The following is a 25471-nucleotide window of genomic DNA, read 5'->3' as shown; positions in this document are numbered from 1 at the left end:
TAAAAATCATCATTCTGCTGCGCCACTGAACAAGCCCCATAGCAGCAGACTGCATGAGTCATGTTTCATGAGTGTAGATCTCAGTAATTCTGCCATTTGTCCAACAGAGGACAGCAACCAGTCATGTGGGGATTTGTCAAATGCAGCTTTCAATGCCAATACTACACAAACACCTGCTTTGTTACAAGGGGGGGGGGGGGGGGCTTTGAAATCAAACTCATACATTATACAGAAAAACCACTTTATTAAATTTCTACATAAACTTTCAATTTCAGTGAAAAAGTTAAAATATAGACTGTCCATCTAGAATGATTAAAAAAAAACAGCTTACATTTGAGTTACCAGATATCTAAATATCTGCAGTAGTTTCTAATGTCTAAAAATATAGTACAGTACTCCATAATTTGAGATGGTGCGCTAGTGCAACAGAGCAGAACATGGTAATAAACAGACATATTGGAATCTTTCACCTATCCTCCAGAAAGTAAGGAGTACGCTAGAAGGCCCCACTGGGCCAACTACTCCTTGATTGGTGTACAACCAGAGAAGAAGCTATCGATGTTACTTCCTAGTCTTTTCTTCTTCTTCAGAAAGCTGGTCGTCAATTTCGCGCCATTTTCATCCTCCTCTTCGTCATCCTGAAATGATAACTTAATTTAGGATTGCACCATTTTTCATCTCAGTGCAACCTCATGATCTGTACATGAACGATCTCATGAAGTCCATATAGTCATTATAGGGAGTCATTATTCGTATAGTTGTAATACATTACTGTATAATGCTATGACGCATTTTATATTTGTAATTATTCACAAGTCACTAAGTGGTAATTGGCTGTAAAGTAATGATATTCCTGGAGGTGTAGGCAGACAATTTGTGCTTTTATTAGGTGATAAAATTCTTGTAATTGTGTGCTGTTGTACTTTGTACAGTTCAAACTCGTGAATGAATGGCTCACCGTCTTTGCCAATGACCACTAGACGCCAGTCTCATTTGGACAGCACTTAATAAGGCAACATTTCGTGCAGTTTACTATTTTTGGTAGTCTATTCCACCTTTGTTTTAGAAACCACACATTAACATGTTCATCAACACCATTTGACCCGACTCCTGACTGGAAGTCAAGTCTGTGGAAATGATTCCAGTCTAGACAGTAGACAAGAAATAAATCAATCAAGATGCACACAGATACAGATCCCCATGTTAGCTTACCAGCTTAACAGATGGATTGACTGGTGGAAAGAATCCGTGACTGTCTGGGGTTGTGGGGTCAACTGGAAGTGGAAGACTGTCAGGTGTCTGGGGACGGCCGAGTTCCATAAGAGGACGGTTAAAATCCTGAAATAGGGATAGACAAAAAGGTCCAGGTAGCTTATTGGTTAAGTAATTTGACTGGTGACACTCTAGAGACGTCATTACATTATTTACTCTGTTTAAGTCTTATACTGTATCCGTCTGGTTGTCATTTCATCACCCCTGACTACTTGCATCACCTCGCTACTTGATCCGTTTGTTCCCCCAACCATAATATTATTTTTACCTTTACGATTGATTTTATGTCTTTAAATATGTAGCACGAGTGACACGGAAAGATGTTTAAAAATACAAAAATATAAATAAATTGACTGGGCCAGTTGAAAATCATACACAGTACAATCCGTTTTGAAGTTGGACAGTGCTTTTTCGCCCAAGATGTTGCACTACCCAAAGTCTAGACTCTAGAGTAAAGTATAGAGTGCATTAAAAAAAGTACACATACGGTATATATTTTGTCTTTGAGACACACTGCTTCGTTGATCAATATGTTTATCATACCTGATGTGTTCTACCTATACTTAAAATATGTATATCAATCTAATCCATTTTTTTTTAAATCATCATTATTATGTTATCATGTATTGTTCCTATTTCCTCTGCAGAACATATCCCAACCACATTTCATTGCTGGCGACTGTAATCACCAAAAATGTACCAAACCAACTTACCTCCTCCGGGTTTTCCCGATTACGGCAGTGATTGTGAGCACACTGGCAGTTCTCTCCGCATGACATCTTCTCTTTACGGCAACGACACATCTTGTTGCCACAGCGACCCTTACAGGCACACTGAAGAGGGGAGACATTAGTGAGAGTGGAGTCTGCATGTACTAGCTACCCAGGAACTGGCAGCACATTTGATTTTGTATGCCCTTCACTTAGTGCTGGGAGATACACTGTAGGGACGGGTCAGAGCAAGTTAAGTATGTACAGTCCTTATAGGGTTATTTCACCATTAAAAAAAACACTAGGGGACCACTTGTGGGTTTTCTATGCACCCAATGCAGTTTTTAAAGTTAAATATTTAGAGATTCATTTTTATCAGACAAACACACTTCCAATATAAACACATTGTAACTTCAGATTCCCCTTTAACCATGTTAGAAAACACACATCCGTGGTTCTGATGGCTGATAGTCCTTCTAATGCATTAGTGTGCCATATTTGTACTTTATTTACCTTTCGTCAAACTTTCCTTGTGAAAGCAGAGATCGCCAAAATATTACACTATCAGCAGCCTTAATTGGTTAATAACTTTCCAGCGGGTCATGGTGACAATGGACTTTCATTGTCATTCAGAGACCAAACAGGATCATTCTGTGCGTTCCTCTGAATTATATTAATTATTTTGGTAAAATAAACAAGCAAAGATATTCAGTAGCATGTATGTGTATGGCTATTGGCAGCGTCAATGCAAGAATGTTGAACACAAACAAAATCTTACTCCAGTCAACTTGGGTTTTTTGGAAGTCTTCCTCTTGTTAGGTTTACGTGGAGACCATGCTTCTTCCTCTCCCTCCTCCTCCTCCTCCTCAGAAGTCGAGGAAGCCGACTTGAGTTCCTCCACACGGATCGCTGTGCTGCGCTTTGGCTTTTTGGACTGTAGTGGGCAGACAAAAGAAAATATGGACATGACACCAAGTACACCTGATTCAGTACACTTCTGTTTTAATATTAGTGTAAAGAGACCATTACCTTTGCACATACATACAGTTTGAATGTACAATCCCATATCATGTGGCATTTTCAAATAAGAAAATACAGTAGTAAGTGAAAGAAATGCCTCACCTTTACTGGTGGTGGGACGAATTCAAAAGAGTCATTCAAAGAGTCGCTCTGTTCTGGCTTAACTGGTGCTGGTGCTTTTCTCACACTAGCCAGCAATGTCAGTTTCTGTAACAAAGCAAAATATAGCATTGCCAACACAACTAGTAGTAACCCAGACTAAAGGATATATATATACACAGACATGTAAACAGAATATAGTCCTTAAACATATCATCTGCCATGATGACAACTGCTGCCATTTACCTGGCTGCATCATTCCAGTTCTGCTCGTCTAATCCATTTCCACATTTAACTGTAATTCCACATTTCTTTAAAATGGAGCTTGTATGACATCATTTCTTTTTTGTTATAAGCCTATGGTGTGTCAAAGTTGAGTAGATAATTTTGTATTACATTACAGTATTAATTCATAAATTGAACATTGAACCTGGTATTGTTGAATTTGTCTCAAAATGGTTAGTCTTTTTGCCAAAAGTACTCTGAAACCTTCATTTCATCCATTGAATGGATTACCAGTCTTACCTGTTTATATTCTTCATTCTCCTCCGTCAATGCCTTGTTTTTATCACTCAATTCCTGCATCTTCACGAGTTTCTCTTCCTAAAATGGTTGAATGCACAACTAGTTTAATAATTCTACTCCAAAATAAACATTAAGGCAAACTCAACAATTTATAGATTTGGGTTTGGACTAGACTCATAATTTAACTTTTAACGGCATATTAGAGTTGTAAAAGAGTGCAATATACAGTACTCCCCTTGTGTGTGCATACTGTGCAACACAACACTTAAGTCTGGGAAATGCAAATCTGTGATTTTACAGATGTTGATTTAATGCATTTCCAATTTCCCCTGTAAGACATTACAAAATAGCCCAATAAGGGACACCATTGTAAAAAGACAGATTTGTGTTGTGGGCAGTTGTGTAAAAAGTATTCAAATAACTAATAATCGATTGAGTCCTCACTTTCCACATTCATACACCAATGGTGACAAGCTAGCACCGACAGTTCAGTGTCTTGCCCACAAGGACACTTGGACATGTGGACAGGAGGAACCAGCAGTCGAACTGCAGCCCCCACAGAACATTGGATAACCTGTTCTACCTCCTGACCAACAGCCGCCCCAAATAAAGTATCAATACCACAATATAGAAAGAACAAAAGTATTGGCATAAAAATATACAAAAGTATCAAAAGTAGAAGCACTTGGCAGAATGTCCCATTGAAAAATTTCAAAATGTATATGGAAATTGCCACTCAGAACACATGATGTGCCTATAGAGCTTAAGTGGTTAATGTACATTTAGTAATAAAACTTTAAATCTACAAAGTAACTAAAGTTTTCAAATAACTATTGGAGATTTTTTTTATTTGCAGTACTTAGTAAATGTACTTAGTGGAATTTGGGGGTCATACAGTATGCTAGCCTGCATCATCTGAATAGCTCACCATTTTAACTTGAAAAAAACGCTGTCATCACAATCATGCCTCATCACCAAGAGTTTTGCATTTGGGATGGGGGTGAAATTCCCCTTCACAAAAAGTACAAACCTGGAATTGAAGACGCTGCAGAAGTTCACGCTTGCCATGCGAGTTCTCTTCCACGTCCTGGTTCGTTTCATCAGATTCTTTGTTCTGGCGCTGGGTAAGGATGCATAGGACCTGGAAGTAGGGACAGAAGAGTTCACAACATTGATCATAAGGAGACGCCCAGTTCAATCATCTTGCTGAACAAATTAGATTGGTAGTCAGTGTATAGACACAACAGTTCCAACAGGTGCAAGATTTCAAGACGACAAACCATTTGCGTAGCAGCTGACTAAATATAAAATTATATAATTTCACAATGTAGCTTTCATATTGTGCAACTGAAAACAGTTCCTGAAAATAATTACCTTCCAAAAACCTAATCCGTCATCATAACCTTTCCCATTTCCTAACTATTTTCCAGGATCATACCGTACTCATTTTCCAGCATGGGTTAGAACCGCAACTGTTCATAATTCCGACAATACTAATGACCATTAATACAAAACTTTATTTTCATAGAACTCTAAAACTTTTGTATGAAGTACTTTACTTTGTACACAGAAATCAATAAATACCTTCTCTTGATGCATTTGCTCCACCTCAATCAATTGCCGCTGGTGCTCCGTCTCCATGGTGTTTACAAGGTTTCTCTCATCAGCCAACCTTTTCGCCAAGTCCAGCAAGTTTGCCTTCTCCAGCTGGAGTTCACTCTCGAGCTTAGCATTACCCGTTTTAGTAGTCACCAACTGGTTAAGGAAAAACATACTTAGTTGCAATTATTTGAGAAATTGTATAATACCGGTAATTTCCATGTAGTAGATTTTTTTTTAAATATTTGACAAAAGTAGTGGAAATGGCAGATCTACAAGCTCAAAACGCATCCTGTATCGCATAACTACAGTAAAACCTAGCTTTAGCTGATGGGCTCACCTCAGACATGAGGTACTTGAGGGAATGCTTTGCATCGACTATAGATGTAATGCTGTCCCAGCGCTGCTTCAGGCGCCCTTCATTGTCTGCATCCAGAACCTTCTGTTGAAGATCAGCAATCTGGGCGCTCCTGTTAAAGAACCATTTAATTAACCAAAACAATAATGTACATTGCACTGGAGAAACATTAATGTTTCACCAGGCTTAATTTCTGAGAAAGCCAGCCTGAAATCAAGGTTAGGAGCTACATTTAGTAGCGCCAACAACTGAGCTTGTTCTGGAGGTTGAATGTGGGACTCACCTTAATCCCATTTCTGTCTCAAGGTTAGCCACCTGTTTAGTCAGAGGCACTTCCATGTCTCGCTGATTCTCAATCTCAGACATGAGTAATGTCCTGCGCTGCATGGGGAAGACAATACCACAGTACAAGATTATTTCCTGGTTATAGAAAGTTTAAACTATGTGATGGGAGGATTAGGTCTATCACCAGCAGAAACAAAGTAACTGATAATAACCATGAGCTAATCCGTATGGACTTCTGTTCAATCCAAAAAAAAAAAAATATATATATATATATATATATATATATATCACACCCGTGTGAAGTGAGGGGCGCTCTTATCATACATCATCTCATTCTGGACAATCACAATTTGCATCCTCACTTTTGTCATCAAGGTTTGTGTTTGAGTGCACAAACACTCAAAACTAGTCATAGGAAACGGTAGCAAAACAATGTTTGTGTTTACACAAACCCTTAAAAGCTGGACATAGGAGCTAGCCCCCCTCTTAATTGATTAAAAAAAAAAACTTTGATAAGCAGTTTGCTTAACCTCACCCTCATTTTGGTAGCAGGTCTTCCCCCTGCTTCAATCTGCTGATTGAGTTGCTTGATGTCCTGTGCCAGAATCTTCCGGTCCTCCATCAGGTCATTAAGGTGCCGTCGTGCCTCCTCTGTGCTCACCAGCACCTCCACCTCATTGAGGAACCATGCCTGGCCACACAAACGGGTACAGGTAAATATAGCAAATAATAACATTATGGTTTCGAAATTTGACTCTTTACTGTGGGAGAATAAAAAACAGCTCAGGTGCAAATACAGTCACAATCCACCAGGCCGGTTTGTGTCAGATGTGGGGTGAAGCCATCAGGATACATTGATAAAGCTAAAGGGGAAATACAGTTTGTACGACAGTGTGTTGGTGGTGCCCACTATAGGCAGAAATTAAACAGTTGCACTCTAAATAGGTCCCTCAATGCAATTCGGTATGATTGAAAACAGTATGGAGTATCAGAAGAACCCTGTTTGGTAGTCCTTGTCACATGACTCAGGAAACCATTGTGCCAAATTTGATGTGAGAAATGTGTGTCGGCAGTCGGCAACAAACCTGAACAGTTAATTTTGTAGCATTCGACACCCCCTATGAAAGTTTATAAAAAGGCACGGTTCAGGAGTTACAGGCCAAAATGTGAAGTGGCTAGCTATAGCACCACAGGGCCATCTGAAAGAAAAATGTTTGGGGTTCTTCCTTGTCTAGTAAAGCATGTTATCAAGAAGGAACTGAATATAATAGATTACGAATCGGAAATTCCTCCCTAATAGAAGCTTTATTACCTTAAATCTACCAGCATCGCCATCAATCTTTCTACCATGGACATCTTTGCGTTTCTCAGCCACTTCTTTTCTTTTCTGCAGGGCATCTTTCAGCCTCTTGTTTGCTGCTGCAGCCTGGGGGGAGAACAGTAAAGTGTAACCGTCATCTCAAGTGTGTACATGTGTGAGAGCAAGAGAAAGATCAAGCAAATCAGAGAATATGGTATAAGCCGTTTAACGTCTGTTAGTATCACATTATGATAAAAGGCACGACCTCCTCAGTTTTGCGATGAAGGATATTGGTCTGCTTCTGGAAGTCCCTTTCCAGTTTCAGCAACTCATACTGCCGCTTACGATCCTATAAAAAAGAGACAATCAAGCACAAGAAACATAATATATAACTGGAATTCAATTATTCAACACTGATGTCCAGAATTGGTTTGGTATTATTTGACTCCATGTCCTGCAAATTAAAATGAAATCCAAGAATGTTAATAGACCACAGACCTTCTCCTTCAGCTGAAGAACCTCCTTGTCCTTTTGAGTCTTCAACTGTCGGAATTTCTCAGAGTCTTCCTTCATCTGCCTCATCAGCCGCACACGCTGGGTCTTCATATCCTGCAAGACAAGTCAAACCCTACAATGAGTGACAAGCCTGTCTTACCACTTAAACCCTTCTTGGTTGACCCTCAGGGCTCTATACTAGCAACGTTTCTGTTATTGCTCTGCAATAAATATCTATGAGTAACATAAGAGGTGGTGGGAGACATATCAGTAACAAGAGGTGGTGGGAGTAGAGTGAAGCGGTTAAGATCACCTGTATCTCCAGATGGAGTTTCGAGACGTTGCGGACAGAGGACTCCTTGAGCTTGAGGAGTTTAGATTGATCATGCAGCTTCTTCTTCATGTCTGACATCTGAGCCTCCAGTTCCTGAAGCCTCTTCCTCCGCTGCTCACTAAGCCTGGAGAATAATAGTGTATATTAATACAAAAAAACAAATGAAACCAAACAAATGAAAAATGAAACCAGTTTGTGTAAGGTTTAAAGGTATATTCAGTGATTTCACTCAAAAAACCTTAGGTTTCGTTTTTGGCTGTGGGACCCAGCCTTTCGTCCAATCAGGATAGAGAGTCAAAAACGAAACCTAAGGTTTTTTGACCCCCAGGGGTTAACTGGGGACAGGGAGGAACTCCTTATATGGCCAGCACACTCTATAGTAGGGAGGATTATCACAACAAAACAAAAAAATAAGTGATATTTGAATTAAGTGAAATCACTGAATATACCTTTAAAAAGAAAGGTTTACATTTACAATGTGTAATTCAGACCAAATGTCTTACTTAATCAACACATTAGGCTAAAAATATATATTTTAAGCCACATTTTAGCCCCAATTAAAGCCAACTGGCATTACTTGGCCTGGTTGACGTCTTTCTTAGCAGACTGCAGGGCCAGCGTTAGCTCCTCCTTCTCCTTCTGCAGCAAATCTACTGCAGACTGCAGGCTTGTCTGTGGAATGACATGATGCTTTAGAAACACAACAGTCTGGAATGACATGATGCTTTAGAAACAACAGTCTGGAATGACATGATGCTTTAGAAACACAACAGTCTGGAATGACATGATGCTTTAGAAACACCAGTCTGGAATGACATGATGCTTTAGAAACAACAGTCTGGAATGACATGATGCTTTAGAAACAACAGTCTAGAATGACATGATGCTTTAGAAACAGTCTGGAATGACATGCTGCTTTAGAAACAACAGTCTGGAATGACATGCTGCTTTAGAAACACAACAGTCCGGAATGACATGATGCTTTAGAAACACAACAGTCCGGAATGACATGATGCTTTAGAAACACAACAGTCTGGAATGACATGATGCTTTAGAAACACAACAGTCTGGAATGACATGATGCTTTAGAAACACAACAGTCCGGAATGACATGATGCTTTAGAAACACAACAGTCCGGAATGACATGATGCTTTAGAAACACAACAGTCCGGAATGACATGATGCTTTAGAAACACAACAGTCTGGAATGACATGATGCTTTAGAAACACAACAGTCTGGAATGACATGATGCTTTAGAAACACAACAGTCTGGAATGACATGATGCTTTAGAAACAACAACCACCAACAGGAGTCAGGACTGTTGGGCAGTTCAATGGAAATTCATGTTGAACTCACCCAGCAAATTGCCGAAAGCATGCAATGTGTGCATGAATGCCCTTGTTAAATAATAAAAATCAGTAAAATTGCAAAACTAGTAAATTCTACCATCACTATTCACTACTGCCGACACAAAGTCACTGTCTGAGCCAAAAGCTTTGATTATAATTACATTAATGAATATGAAGTTTATATATATATTTATATTCCAGTTAATCAGATAGTAGCCTAAAGCAATGCAGTTATGCACATCCCTAAATAAGTTCTTGTTAATTCCTATGAAACCACTATTCAACCCATTCTGACATCCTGTCTCGATACAGTCGGCTTCTATATTGGTAAAAGCTAAAATGTAACGGCTCTACCTGATTCTCAGTCTGCATAGGTTCCAACTGGTTTTGAGACATTTTCTTAATGTATTCCTCCTTCAAAGCCAACATTTTGTCTAGGTCAAACAGTTCCTTAGACATCTTGGCCTGGCGCAGAGCGTGATGGGTGGTACCAGCATCTGGTGATTTATCATCCACGGCGTCCTGCATAGTGAGGTGGAGGGGAAGAACACATTAAGTTTCAGAACAGAAAAAAACCCCACCACATTCAATGCAAATGAGAACAGTGGTTCGCCAAAAATAGCAGACCAGCTTGTAGATCAGCCATTTTTGACAAAGTTTTTGTGCAATGAAGGTCTGTTATACTAAGATTGAATTTATGTGGTTAATAAATACCGAGTGATCCTTGCTAGAGCCGTCACTAGCATTGCCCAATCCTGGAGGTGCTCCTTCTCCACTGGAATTGAAAGACCCAGCTTCTCCTGTGGCAAGAGCATCAATAGAGGCAGCAATGCATGCACTCTCATTCTGAGAAGCAAATCAGAGAAAACTGATTATTGACATGTCTTGGAGTAACAAGTTTTAGTGGAAAGCTTTGTGATACAGCATTTGTTCTCATTGAATTTAGCGTTCACCTTCAATTTCTAATCCAATGCAACGAAATCAGACCCTTTTAAACACAGTCTGTAAATGTTGAGGTCACCAGACATAAGATGACAGTCTGGCTCATCCGAGGACAATGTGGATAGTCATAACAGCACTGATCGTCTGACTAGAAATTTAGAAAATGGAAAAGGCTTTCCAAGATTCCCTACCTGGAGCTCCAAGATGATATCTCGCAAGTTAGCCATCAGCTCCACCTTGCCCTTCAGTTCATGGTCCTCCAGAGTCTCTAGCACATTCTCAAGGTCTACTCTACACCTAAACAAACGAGAGAAACAAGGCACATGCCGAAATCAGACAAATCTACTGCCAACTATTCAAAGTGTTTATTGCAAAACTGATGGCCAAAATGAAATGCAAAACTGATACAGGCATCAAATAATACTGAACATGTGGAATAAAGACAAAGACATGCTGGCTCCCTTGTATGGTTTATCACAGCCTACTTTTCACCGTCTGATCAGATTACTAGTAAACTTACGCCTCGTGTTGCCGCAGTTCCTCAAGCTTGCTTTGAAGCTTCTCATTTACTTGCTCCGTCTACAAGGAGACAAGAGAAATGTATGATGAAAGTAACTGATCGAAAATGGGTACTTTGCAGTTTGCAGACATAAGATGGATGAATTTGTATCAACAGTCCCAGTGATCGGCCGCCTATAAATTACATGTTCAAAATGGAGACACCAGGAGGTTGAAAGTGATTCAACTTTAAACACTGCATCTAGCTAACATTTTGAACAAAATCTATTGTGGTGCTCACGCTATATGTGAGCTTGTAGAAAAGAAATGCAACACTAGACTATCATCTTACTGTATATAAACACAATGGACAAGCACATCTGATTATAGATAAATTAGACTCAGATGCGTGGAGAATAAGGAGACCTCTGAATATTGTGCCACTGTGCGCAAGCAGCCCGACTCCGGACACGTCTATAGACTGACACCACGGTGCGTATTCAGGGTGTAAAGCTGTGACTCCGCCCACCCCTGGGGGAAGTTGTGATTTGCTCTCGTTCACTGCAATGCAATTTGCGGCATTTCCAAAACAATATTGCGCAGAGTAGTGATTATCAAAGGTATTTGCAATGCCATACGTTTAAAGATCTGTTGCCCGTGGACAAGGCACGCTACCTCCGCAAGTTAGATATTATCGGCATAGATGTTTGTCCGTATGTGATTAAGGATTGGACCAAGTTGCATTGACAGCCATAGAAAATTCTTACCCCGGGCTAAAACCGGATGTGACATTTGTGGGCGTTCCTGTCTAGCGTGGTGTCAGTCTATTGCAGGACACGCTCAACCAAACGAATTTGGCATTACGGCTTACGGGTGCTTTTAGAATCAGCTTTCCCCTTTCCCAAAAGGTGTGGGCAAAACAATATTGGGGAAAGCGTACCAACACGTCCATGGCCACACCTCCAGGCGCAAATAACATGGTCGGCATAATGGATAGCGGGTAGTGCAGACCCAAAATACCACCGTGCAAGCTGCCCTACCTGTAATTTGCAGGCACAGGCTACTGGGAATGGGCAAGGAAGGCAGGGCCGAAATTAGGGGCCTTGGTCCCTACACTAACAGGACCCTAAACGACCCGGGTATCGATATTTACCTCAATGATCTTCTCAAACATGATGGCTGTTTGGCCAGCGACGTGGCTCAGCTCCATGCTCAGCTTCCCGTTCTCGTTCTGCAGAACACGGTTTTTCTCCAGAAGCTTTGTCACGTTCTCAGCTGGCTCTGGCCTGTGATGACAGGACCACGTTTGTAGTTATGGGAGACACAGGAAAGTTATTAACAAAAGTGTTTTGACTGATGAAGACAATGAAATTTGTGTTTAAACATCAGTTATTGAGACTAATAAAATTATAAAATAATAACTGTGCTCCAAAGCCTCCAATAGACCGTGCGGTAAGCCCCGCCCGCTCGCTCAGCTGCCCTCGATACCGTTAAGCAGGACAAACATCAGCGAACCTCTATTGAGGACCGTGTTATGTCGGCGTTTTCCGAAGAGGAATAGAAGCATTCACATCAACAACATTCATACTATAATAACGCCATGGTGAAACGTTGCTGTTGGGCATCCTGCAACAGTGCTTAATAAGTACCCAGAACGTTTGGGGCATTTCTTTTTATTCCTTTTCCCGTGGGTGAGCACATGCACATGTCAATGTTTACATTCTGGAGGTGGAGGACGCGACGGTCACTCATTCACCCTCCCTGCTACTAAATCATAATATTAACGTCAACTTTTACTAGACAATATTTAAATCAATCGTCTAATAAACAACTAACAACTTACCTTGGAGCAAATGTTGTGCTTTGTAACTTTCTAATATCCACGCTCAGTTGCTTGTGTTGGTCGGACGCCAGCCACAGGCTCCAGCCTCCAGTCACGTTCCCTCCCACTGCGGTTCAGAAAAAGAACGCTGCTTACCATTTTCTGCACATTGTATCCAAAAAGTGAAGGTCCGCTAATGGTCTAAACTATTTTGAATTTAGGAACGGCAAAGAAAATAGTTTAGACCATTAGCGGACCTTCACTTTTTGGATGCAGAAGGGGGTAAGCAGCGGTTTTTTTTCTGAACCGCAGTGGGAGGGGACGTGACTGGAGCCTGTGGTTGAAGACAGTTATGTGGCTGCCGTCCAACACAAGCAACTAGAAAGTTACAAAGCACACCATTTGCTCCAAGGCAAGTTGTTTATTAGACGATTGATTTAACCATTGTTTAGTAAAAGTTGACGTTAATACTGATAGTAGCAGGGAGGGTGAATGAGTGACGCCACCGCCGCTTCCTCCTCTAGAATGTAAACATTGTGCGCACCCACGGGAAAGGAATAAAAATAAAATGCCCCAAACGTTCTGGGTGCCTATGAAGCACTGTTGCAGGACGCCCAACAGCAACGTTTCACCATTGCGTTATTATAGTATGAATGTTGATGTGAATGCTTCTATTCCTCTTCGGAAAAACGCCGACATAACACGGTCCTCAATGGAGGTTCGCTGATGTTTGTCCTGCTTAACGGTATCGAGGGCAGCTGAGCGAGCGGGCGGGGCTTACCGCACGGTCTATTAGCTTTTTGGGGATGTGATCTATGAGAGCACTGGACAAAGACTTGGGCATTACTGCACTTCCATCCAACATTGTATGAAAAGTATACAGTGTGACCAGAAATCTAAAATAAGACACAGATAACAATATCTACCCATTATAAATCAGACATTATGTGTAGGACATCTAGACATTCTCTAGGACAAAGAATGACTGCCTTACCCAGAGAGTACCGGAGCCACACCTCCACAGGCATTCAGCAGCATCACCTGCAGCTCCTGAATCTATGGACCAAGAGGAACACAATGACAATCACCATCACTTTAAGAGAAAATTACAATATCTGTTGCCTGCTGTACAGTAGACTGTCTTGTTGACAGTCTCAGTGGCCCATTAGATACCAGCACAGAAATCAGCTCACACAAGTGTTTAAACTCACCACCAAAACAAACTGGATTGATTCAAATTAAATATGGATATATGACCAATCATGTAGGCCTGTTCAAAATTAATTGTGCGATATGCAACATTTTTGTAACTGAATAAATGGCTGCATATGTTAGGAGACACACACAATGTTAGGATCAGGCTTTGGAGTAAAATGTTTAAACATGGGGCGCTCGGGTGGCGTAGTGGTAAAGTGCCTGCCCACCACCATATGTAGGTTCTGTTGCCCTGAGGAACCTGGGAGTGTTGGGCAGGAGTAGAACAAACTCTGCTAGTGGTGGGGGCTCCTCTCTGGCAGGTAAGCCAGTAAGTTACAACAGCAGTGACACAGAAGTGTGTGCGTGCGTAGGACTCAATTGGCATAACTAAAACAATTGGGGAGAAAAGGTGTCAAATTGGCTAATCATACTCGTTAACAAGGGTCCAGCTCCAAACAACAATGAACAGAGGTCAGCGGTCTGCGGAAGAATGGTTATTTCTCTTTAAATAAACTAGTCAAGTGGTGGTATATATATATTTTTTTTAAGATTTTTTTTTTGCGGCTTACGCCTTTTTATTGATTTTTGAAGGGACAGACAGTAGGCTGACAGGAAACGGGAGAGAGATGGGGGATGACATGCAGTAAAGGCCGTGTCGGGCTCGGGAGTCGAACCCGCGGCACACTGCGACTGGATTACCAGTCCGGTGCCCAGACCGTTACGCCACGGCCTGGGCAAGTGGTGGTATATTGGCCGTTAAAGTTGTACCATGTCCAGAACATCTCAATTTAGGGCTCTGTCACAGCATAACCACTTAAAGCCTATACATAGTTAACCAGTGTCCCCGAGGTCTATACTTGCCTACTTTTTCCCTCTACACCAAATAGTTTAATTTAAAAACAGACAATTTACAATGTGTTACAATGCATTATGAGAATGTCCATCATCCACGCTTATCCGTAGTCGGGTCGTGGGGGCAACAACTCCACCAGAGAGCTCCAGACTTCCCTCTCCAGAGAAACATTAGTAGCTTCCTACTGGGGATCCCATGGCAATCCAAGGCCAGAGAGTTAATGTAATCCCTCCATCTGATCCTTGGTCTGCCCCGGGGTCTCCTTCCAGAGGGACGTGAATCGAGGACCTTCCTAGGGAGATGCTCAAGAGGCATCCTAACCAGATGCCCGAACCACCTAAGCTGGCTCCTTTCCAGGCGAAGTAGTGAAGCCAATTTCACCTTAAACTCCCCCATTTTCAGAGAAGGTTTGCCCATTATCTGTCTATCAGTCTGACATTCCCAGAATAGGGAGAGATGCCAGTCAGGACGCATGTGGTTAAAACCCTGGCCTAATCCACGACATGACAGTGATTTAATGACCCTACCTTCTGTTTCAGCTGTTTCAGCTCTGCAGCTCTGGGGTCAACGTTGACCACAGGCTTGTTCTTGATCTTGCGAGCTCTATCGGCATACCGCAGCGTGTTGAGAGTCTCTTCCATGTTGGAGTCTGCAGGGCTCACACATGCTATCATCAACGTGTGGCTGTTGCCTCCTAAAGAATCTGAGGGAAAGAAAATAAAGTCTTTTTCAGGGTGCCCCGGTGGATCACCTGGTAGAGCGCATAGCATTATGGGTCAGTCCCTTTGTTGCAAGCTCTTGCCCATCTCCATCTCCTGCCATTTCCCGTTTCTGTCCACTATCACTCTCCTCCAGGCATTTACCCTTTCTCTACATACAAGGACTACATAAATGGCAGTTTTACCCCATGTTTGGTCATGTATACATACCCTGCAACAGGCGTGTCAGCTTGGAGTCTCGGTATGGAACAAAGGTGCCTTTCTTACTTTCATCCCCCAAGGCACTGATCACATTACCGAGAGACAAAAGTCCTCGGTTGATGCTGATACCTACCGGACACAAAAAGTGCTCATGAAGGACTTTTATTTTGATCTGCCACGTCAAAGTAGAGCTCTTCACAGGTCCAAAAAAAAAGGCCCCGAAATTAATCTGTGACAATACCGATTCCAACCAGAAAACATTTTCAAAGAGGACAACTAAACCCGAATGGATCCGTGGCTATTTTGTCTGATTTCAAACTGTTCCGAGATTTCTTTCAAATGGCGGTGCCGAGCCAGACCGAGATCCAATTATTTCCGTCATTCCGAGAGATCCGCCCCAGCCAGGCAGACATTAATGTGGACTTTATGAAATAATATAGTGGACTGTGGACGTATGACCAATTACCATTTTATGATTAAAGCACGCGTGTGCCTGCAGAGATTCCCTGCAGGCTGCAGCAGAGGGTGAGAGAGACTTTTCTCTTCTCTTCTCCTCAGCGTGCATTTAAAATTAACGGATCATTTTTTCACACAATCATCACAGTTTTAGCAGATGCAGATCCTGTCTTGGCTGAATGGAATATGAACAAGGAGCGACACTCAATGCAAAGTTAGAACAGCTTCTACTGTGCCCTCTTCTTTATCCATGATTTGCATGAAGTGGAGCCACGCAGGAGAGTTGCCATGGTTGCTTTAACCTTATATTAATTTGCTTTCAACTCGTTGAGGTCAACACTGTTGTCCGTTTCATTCAATGCAACAACAAACAAGCACAGAGACACACACACAGTAGGTCTACGGGTCTTCTCGGATCCACTCGGGCATTACACAATGATTGACAGATCCGAGATCCGCAGGGGATATGGCCGATTCAGACCCTGCCCAAGTGATGATAAAACAAGACCTGTGCGGGTCTCGGGTATTTTCGGAATTGGAGAACCGGTGAAGAGCTCTACGTCAAAGCACACCACCACTTAGTAAAATGGATATATAACTTGGATATATGTTACAGTACAAGTGAGGAAAAAAAAACCCAGAACGGCGGGTGCCTGTTTTTCTGGGAGACCATGGCCGGGTCCCTTTGAGTACCCCCCCCTCCCCCCAGCTGGATGATGACTGAATGATGACTGCAGACTTTCTGCTAACGAAACGTGTGCTTGAAGTGAGCGAGTTAGAATTCATATCTTACAAAGTGCAACAAAGTATAAATCAGACTTAAGATTTGGCTTGCCTTCCTTCAACCGATCACCCTCTGCTTTTGTCTTCTTCTGCCTCTCCGAACCAGCAAGATCCACAAGGTGAAGTTTTGAAATAACAGTGTCAGTTCTACAAAAAAGTAGTAAATTAAATTACAATTACAAATTACATGTCAATAGTTCTAAGAATTTAACAATTTAACAACAAGACCTAAATGGACTTAAATAAACATACTGTGTAGTAACAGGACAGTGAGATGGGAGAGCAGTGCTTTAATGTTTTTTTAACACACTAAAGCAGGACTGAATGAGGAATGAAGACATTTTAACCAATACAACTAGTGGCTATTCAAAGACAACATGAGGGGACTGACTTGTCTTTCCCGTGGCGCTGTTCCAGGGTAATGGTGAAGATGGCGTGTGAACGTGATGAGGCAGCGTTCATGGCTGTGGATCCCACAGTGCGAGAAGAGTTCCCAATCTCCAAGCAGCCAATCATCTCATGGGCAGAGGTCACCTCCCTCTCCGTCAGGCCTACAATCTGTGAGGAGTGGATACTTATAAATGAAGCCAAATAAAAAGCTAGCAAATGGAAAGCTTAGGATTCTTTTGAAAACGAGTAGAAACTAACAATTTTATTGGCAACTGTTTTTCCATGTATCCTGGCTATTTCAGCACCCTTAAATCAAACCCCACACTTTAACATTACTATGCTAGAACATCAGGATAAATAATATACCTCACAATTATAATCCCTAAAACAAGTCAATAATAATTATAAATCCTAGAAATTCATAAAAAATATAGTAGACACTTAAAGACACCACTCAATACTCACTGAGCTATTGGGTTAGGGATTGGATCATTAAGATTCTCTAGGAATCAAATCTGCATTTAAGGACATGTTATAGCTCCACCAACAAACCAGTTAGTCATTTGAACCGCTTCACCGCCTTGCTCTTTTCTGCACGTCATTATATACTGTTAAACAATGAACGTCTGACAAAGGGCGAGTGCAGCACTCTGGTGCAATAAAAATAATCCTACAGGCCTAGACAGTTAGCTCAGCCGTCCGTGCACCTAGGCTGCTGAGCCAGCCCGATACCGTGCCATGGGTTCGACTCCCCATCCTGACGGCCTTTGCAACGCGTCTTCCCCCCCCTGTCAGACTACTTTCAACCCATCAATAAAAGGCAGAAAAAGTTTAAAAAAATTATCCTACAGTGTGCAAGTGTTCTCTTTTTAAGAGTCCCAAAATAAATAATCTCCTACCTTGATGCCTTCTTTGGGGTCCTCACGGATACTGATGGGGGCTTTATCTTTAGAAGGGCAGAGTAAGTCCAGTATCTCTTCGTTGTAGATCTGTGGTTAATACGAAAAGCACACGTGTAATGAGCCAAAGGGCAAATAATATTTTTTGGTCAAAACAAAAACTTGTTATAAAGTTAAAGCTCTATATTCTAATAAGTATCATTGCTATAGTGTTTGTAACAATGTCGCCCCATCTTCCAGCCCTTTAATAAACGTAAAATATATTTTACAATTTAGGCATTTAGCAGACTCTTAATCCAGAGCGACTTCCATTAAGATTTTCAGGATCAACACCAATTTCATCCAATCAGAAGAGAACTCATTTATCATAGCAGATACATTTTTCAATTTTGTCTGCTAATTTTTATGTTTCACAAGATCCTCCGTCCCACTACTCCAGCCCAACACTGCCCGGTACCCAGCCTATATATACACAGTAGGAGTAGGCCATTTTTTACACAACAAACCTCCAGGTAGGATACAGCCACAGAGAAGTCAATCTCTGGATTCTTCTCTTGCTCCTCGAAGATCTGCCTGATGACTCTTGGAATGACTCCAACCGACGGCTCAGTCTCTTGAGCAGACGTGTAGGTCCCACCCATGGAGAATGTCTTGCCTGAGCCCGTCTGCCCATAGGCTAAAACAGTTGCATGGTATCCTGTATGTGTTGCATGTGTGCATAAACGACAATTAAGGTATGCAGCGGTCATTAATTCACTTTATCACTTGCATCGGTCGGGTAACTTGGACCAGTCAACACTGATAATGTGTCCAAGGTTGTGCATCAGTAGATGTTAACAGTATTGTGGCCCATTACTCATCTGATATTCTGTTGAATTCCATTTTCAATTCAGTTGCTTGACTCATTATAAACCCGTTATTAGCGTACAGTTTATTATCATTTGCCGGGTTTCCCAAAGACATTTTGGGTCGTACGAAGCTTGAACAGGAGTGCAGCGCATGCACACATGCCCTCTAGGCAGGCGCACACACACAAACCGCAAACATGAACCACCCGAATCTGTTTAATTTCGAAATTCGTATACATTTAAACGACATGAGGAGAACCACCACCACTCTCTCTCTGCACGCACAAGCAAATGCGATACTTATTAATAACAGCAAAGCAAGCAACTGCTCATTTTACTTTGATAACCAGAAATTTGGGCTGCAGGGCAGACTGGTTGGGTCATTTCCTAGTGTTTAAAAAGATATTCCTCTAATAGAAATGTAAAATAAAAATAAAGGTGCCTTTTCGATTCAGCTGCTGCCCTTCAAATTCCCTCTGCACATCCCTGCCCCAATCCCTCTGATAGAATAGATAGAATGACCATGGCAGGGTAAATTGATTGGACAAGTAATTGTAGGGGATAGAGGAGAACTAGAAGTAGGTATGAGTCTATATAAATTAGAAGATATGATTTCTTCCAAGACAAGGACACAAAACCATGATACGTGTATAAAACAAACTAGGGAAACCAAACCAAAGCATTACTGCAGGTCAGACCTACTGTACCTTTGAAAAGCCCACTCAACAAGGGCGCAACAGAAGTACTGAAGACTTCTTCTTGCTCAGCTGTTGGGTCAAATACGTAGTCATACGTGAAGGTCTTCTCTGTGCCAACAACCACCTTCAAACAAATGACATTTTTTTAAGACATGAATTATATTTGGTAGCCATTTCATATAAATGCCATGTGCTCATTGGATGACATTGGCAAGTGACTTATGGAGCAGTCAACCTTATGTTGAACTTTATACCGGAAACGAGTATGCCAGAAAGAAAAAAATATATAATCAGAAACAAGAACAGCTAGATGTAAGATGAACCAGCAATGCATTTTTGAAAGCATTGAAAGAGGTAATTGATCTAAGGGACAAGGGCAGGATGTTCCAATCTGCTGGTGCTTTAAACTTGAAGGCACATCTCCCCATTTCTCTTGAAATATTGGGAACAGTGAAAAAAAAAGATGTTGGGCATGTCTTAAAGAATAAGTAGGTTTGTAGGTATCTGGGATAATTTAAATAACATTTGCACACAAAAAGTAACCAATGAAAATGTCTCCTGGCATGGGGTGATAACCATTTCAATGAATCATACATTAGACATTGATGCGTTTGATAAGGAGTCAGGACACCTCAAAACGAATCTACAAATATTGTTGAAAACACTTAAGGAATTAAGGTGTGTATCAGAGGTGTTCTGGTAGATTATATCACCAATTTCATTGCAGCGGTTGTGAGATTTGTTTTCTAGTCTTGAAGGGGAAACTATTGATTGACCTATTATTTTAAGACTAACATTTACCCCATTTCTAATAAAATCAATGTGCGGCCTAAAGGAAAGCTCTGAATCTAACCAAAGTCGCAGATATTTAAATGAGTCAATGATACAGTCAAATGAAATTCAGATACATGGGGTTTTAGCCTGCTTGCATTGAACAGAGCTCAGCTTGGCCTAATGTTACCTTGTACAAATAATCCAATTATCTTAATTGAGAACAAAATATAACAAAGACAGAATCCTGAACTGCTGCTCAAAATTATACTTTTACAATGTACAAAGACAAATGTTTTCATGCTCTTGTACATAATAAGATTTGCCACAAAAGTACCACAATTTGTTTCCGTCTTGCTCCCACTGCCACTACATGTGTTCATTGTGTTGCATTTCAAATAGCCTTCTTAAGTGCTCACGACAGACCTGTGGCTCTCCAGGCACAAATGTGAGACAGGTCTGGCAACCCTCGCTGGTTTCCTTAGGCACCAGTGGACGGCATCGCAGAGCCACCCTCACCGGAATCAGTTTATCTTCGTTTGACATGTTGCAACCAGCTGTCACGACTGTGGATCAGCTGGAAGCAGAAACAACCAAAGGACGTTGATAATAAAGCACTGATCATTATCACCCAACAACATATTGGCTGGCAATGGCATAATGCTATTGCATTAAGAGTGAATGGTGCAGTACAAAGCTTTGAAGGACACCTTGCAGGCTCGCAATATAAACAGGAGCAGCATCATGACCGATGAATGAAAGGGCTAAAAATGTGCATGTCGCACCAAGAGGATGGAGTTTCATTTTCTGACTACCAAGTCTGGTTAGTACTAAATTTCTTACATTTTCACCATTAAGACTCAATTAGCTCTAGTCCATATCCTTATACAGTAGAAGGCTATGGACCAGAGCTAAGACTCAATATGCAAAAATAAGATATTGAGTATGGTCAGCACCCGGCATAGTGTTTTTGGGGACGACATATCCGTGTTAGCCAAACACCAACGGGGCTACCAGCAGAGATGAAGGGTTTAGTGTCTACAGCTTTTTAGAAGGTAACATGTTACGTTTGTGTAGTAGTATTTACCCATGCCATATCAATAAACTCCTAAACATCAAATCCCAGATTTAACCATCAATAGGCTATTAAACAACTTCTATCCAAAACAACGAACATGTGCAATGTGCATCAGTAATGCTAACATGGTGTTTGTTTACGTTAACCGTCACCAGCTTTTTTGATTGATTGAAATATTTATTAACAGTTTGCAGAATTTACAGTACATTTCAAGCACAAACTCAATACAAAGACTGTTAACTGTGAGTGGACGACCCAATTAAGCATTACACTTGTTTACAACAGGGTCCACATTGTTCAATTCATCAAAAAGCTCACAGTGAGCTTGCGGATCGTGACCATAGTTAGTTAGACATAATCTATGATCGTGACAAGTCAGGCAATGTTTACCTAACATTGGCAACTTACAAAGTCAACGCTTCTTGTCGTTTTCCAGTCGACAGCAGCACCATTGGCGAACAAATAACTTGCTTAATGCTTAGGGTCTCGTCTTGTTGTCTTCCATGGAAAAGTGGAAATCCGCCCCAAACTAGAAATGAAAGTATCATCCGCCCGCCAGTTTTAAACTCTAAGCTCCTCCCATTTCCGCTCACCTTCCTTTTCCGGTTTAAATTAACATCTAAGGTCCGTTACTGCCACCCACTGGTGTGGAGTGTTGATTGCATAGATTGAGGCGAGTCTACTGTACAGTGTACTGAGTGTAGTGTTTTTGATTGATTGATTGAAATATTTAATTTATATATATATAACAGTTTGCAGAATTACAGTACATTTCAAGCACAAACTCAATACAAAGACTGTTAACTGTGAGTGGACGACCCAATTAAGCATTACACTTGTTTACAACAGGGTCCACATTGTTCAATTCATCAAAACATTTAGAGACATACAAATAGACACTTCTATATAGTTGAAGAACAGAACAGGAATTCATCATATAGGAAGCAAAAATGGAAAAGATACGTATACAGTGAGGGGAAAAGGGGGGGGGGATATTAGTGTATATTCTAATACTTTTGTATATGTATAATAATGTATGCATAAATGTGGTAAACCACATATATGCATATGGTTACATATGTATCTATGTAAATGGCAAAAGGGTTCAAGGTTCTTTATTGCCCAAATTGGTTACAACTTACTACACCTAAATCACTTATTGTTTATTGATTATTGTTCAACTGTACGTCTAAAATGAATCTAGCTAAATTACAGGTTGCACAATAGGGCAGCTATTGAGCAAAGAATTTCCTCAAGTTTGGCCACATTTTTCTTTTGTGTTATTAAGTCAAAGATGCTTTTGTTTTTGTTTGAACAAATAGATTATTGTCAAGATATACACACCCAGAATACAAGGCATGCTGTTAATGGGCATATCGCTGTACCATAGATCAAACACAAACTCAATGAAAAAAACTGTAATTTATAGAGCTATAGATTTTTGGAACAAGTTAGCACTTGGTAAAGAGGTAAAGAGTTATTTACTTGAATGACCAGTTGAAAGAACAACTTTAGGCTAAATACATTTATAGTTACTCTATACCAGTGTTTGTTTTGAGAATTGATGTATGTTATTTAATTGTGTTTTATATATACTGATATTGATTAACTGAATTAATGCAATTCATGTTTTAGTTTTTCTTTCTTTTTTTTAATGTGTTTTGTAATAATGTGTGTGGACCCCAGGAAGACTGCCATGGCATCAGCTAATGGGGATCCTTTTCAAATAAACAAATACATATTGTTAGCGTCTTGTGTAGGCCTACACAACAGGTGCATAAGAGTAATTGTTTTTTTTTGTTTGTCTCCCTACATTGCAGAGGCATGTAGGCTAGCATGATAACAATGTGCATTATATATATATATATATATATATATATATATAAAATGCTAGCCTATTGACTCTTGATACTTGTTATTCAAAGTTTTTCACTACTTAGGATAATATTTAACATACAACAAACATGCTCACTCGGCTAATCAAAAGATCTAATATGCAATAACGCATCAGATGATTTTAGCTACAGGAAACAGTACTAGGCTGTTGATCTATGTTCTTTACAACCATCTAAATGTGGTTGCTAAATGACTTCAATGTCCCTTAGTTAAAACGTTTGTTTTTGTGTTTTGTTTTTCATTCTGGTATATTTAACATGTTATCAGTAGTAGTAGTAGTCTTTCAAATCTTATATTCAGTTTGGAGTATTTTAGAATCTAAGGAGAGAGGCGTGAGTATTTCAGTATTCTAGAATGTAAGGAGAGAGGCGTGAGTATTTCAGTGCTGCTGTGATAGGCACATTTCCCCATGGGTTTTTAATAACATGTTACATGACAGATTGTGTGAAAATGTGTGGAAAATGTAACTGTCAATTAAATTCAAATATATCCAATTAAAATGTTGTGAATTATATATATTTTTTCTTTCTTTCTTTCTGGGAAAGGGACAATGAGCAATAGTAACACATATAAGCCTATAAGTCTATAACAATTCAGGTTTTAACACAATTTACTGCGAGATGGTCCAGTGGTCTGCAAAAAACAGATTACCTGTAGGAAAAATTCTAATAGACATTCAGATTTTACAGTTCCAAAATGCTTACTCTATACCAAAGAGGAAACTGGGGAACAGTAATAATTATAACAGTGCAATTAAATTGGACTGTATAAAAAATGTAATGGGGGCAGTTACTAGTAACAATGTATTCTTCTTCCTGCTCCTTTTAGCTCATGGGTGTATTAGATTAAATTAATTATCCTTTGATGGGAATTATATTGTACTGTGATACACTTCAAAATACTAAATTAGATCTTGTATTCTTTTTTAATAAAAAAAACATTGTCATTTTATTCTCAAATTGACACATTTTAAACATTTGCAGAGGTTTATACTGTGGAATCCTACGTGATCCTACGTGTCAGTATGCTGGTGTGACGGTGTCAGTGTCCTGGCATCAGTATCCTAGACAATATTCAGGTCATTGTCCTGGCATCAGTATCCTAGACAATACTTAGGTCAGTGTCCTGGCATCAGTATCCTAGACAATATTCAGGTCAGTGTCCTGGCATCAGTATCCTAGACAATATTCAGGTCAGTGTCCTGGCATCAGTATCCTAGACAATATTCAGGTCAGTGTCCTGGGATCAGTATCCTAGACAATATTCAGGTCAGTGACCTGGCATCAGTATCCTAGACAATAATCAGGTCAGTGTCCTGGCATCAGTATCCTAGACAATATTCAGGTCAGTGTCCTGGCATCAGTATCCTAGACAATATTCAGGTCAGTGTCCTGGGATCAGTATCCTAGACAATATTCAGGTCAGTGTCCTGGCATCAGTATCCTAGACAATATTCAGGTCAGTGTCCTGGCATCAGTATCCTAGACAATATTCAGGTCAGTGTCCTGGGATCAGTATCCTAGACAATATTCAGGTCAGTGACCTGGCATCAGTATCCTAGACAATATTCAGGTCAGTGTCCTGGCATCAGTATCCTAGAGCAAATTGACTGTATTTTAGATTGGATAAGCTATATGGATTTGACTCAAACTGAATTCATATTATTCATTATGTTTTGAAAAAATATAAAATGTATTCATTAGAAATTTTCAATTAAATATTTATTGGGAAAATATTTGTCGTCCACAGTCACAGTTCTCATCCTCCGCTACATTTTTGAAGGACTTTTTAAAGGATACATCAAATATAAAGTATTACTTTATATTTGATGTATATATGGCATAAAAGTGTTTTATTATTATTATTATTATTATTTTGTTTAACCTGAAATGTAGTGGAGTAGAAGTAAAAGTATTGGAAATTGGAAATAAATACTCAAGTAAAGTAGAAATACCTATTATTATTTTTTACATTAGTAGAGTACTAAAGTAAATGTACTTATTTACTTTCCACCACTGGACGTAAACATATCCGCCCCGCCCATAGAGTTATATATCTATATCTATAAATA

The 25471-nt window shown here is 40.3% G+C and overlaps 1 protein-coding gene across 3 annotated transcripts; it reads right to left on the bottom strand.

Annotated features, from left to right (window-relative positions):
* Positions 1-224: 224 nt before the first annotated feature.
* On the bottom strand, positions 225-21979 carry kif4 (kinesin family member 4). Of its 3 annotated transcripts, none has more exons than XM_083771731.1 (31): positions 21913-21979; positions 20853-21003; positions 19665-19779; positions 18616-18806; positions 18110-18199; positions 17212-17378; positions 16873-16967; positions 15591-15710; positions 15189-15364; positions 13606-13667; positions 11943-12075; positions 10812-10870; positions 10483-10588; positions 10064-10195; positions 9704-9871; positions 8575-8669; positions 7977-8121; positions 7667-7777; positions 7434-7517; positions 7181-7294; positions 6404-6559; positions 5867-5964; positions 5566-5695; positions 5211-5381; positions 4657-4767; positions 3627-3704; positions 3105-3209; positions 2761-2916; positions 1986-2105; positions 1213-1338; positions 225-638 (listed from the first exon to the last, which is right to left on the bottom strand). In XM_083771731.1, the coding sequence occupies exons 2-31, from the start codon at positions 20970-20972 to the stop codon at positions 519-521; spliced, it is 3654 nt and encodes a 1217-aa protein (XP_083627857.1). In that variant the 5' UTR covers positions 20973-21003; positions 21913-21979; the 3' UTR covers positions 225-518. The 3 variants fall into 3 exon arrangements, with proteins under 3 accessions (XP_083627857.1, XP_083627859.1, XP_083627858.1); XM_083771733.1 differs by having other exon boundaries at positions 13606-13658; XM_083771732.1 differs by having other exon boundaries at positions 21895-21963.
* Between the last annotated feature and the right edge of the window lie 3492 nt (positions 21980-25471).

Source organism: Protomyctophum parallelum (genome assembly GCF_964188405.1).
Source record: "Protomyctophum parallelum genome assembly, chromosome: 1".
NCBI classification, from domain to species: Eukaryota; Metazoa; Chordata; class Actinopteri; order Myctophiformes; family Myctophidae; genus Protomyctophum; species Protomyctophum parallelum.
This window is presented reverse-complemented; position numbering and strand designations above follow the sequence as displayed.

Coding starts and splice junctions, on each gene's coding strand:
- kif4 (XM_083771731.1), bottom strand. CDS start 20,972: ATGTCAAACGAAGATAAACTGATTCCGGTGAGGGTGGCTCTGCGATGC. Junction 4,768..5,210: donor AGCAAATGCATCAAGAGAAG/GTATTTATTGAT, acceptor CCCTACTTCCAG/GTCCTATGCATCCTTACCCA. Junction 1,339..1,985: donor ATCGGGAAAACCCGGAGGAG/GTAAGTTGGTTT, acceptor TCCCTATTTCAG/GATTTTAACCGTCCTCTTAT.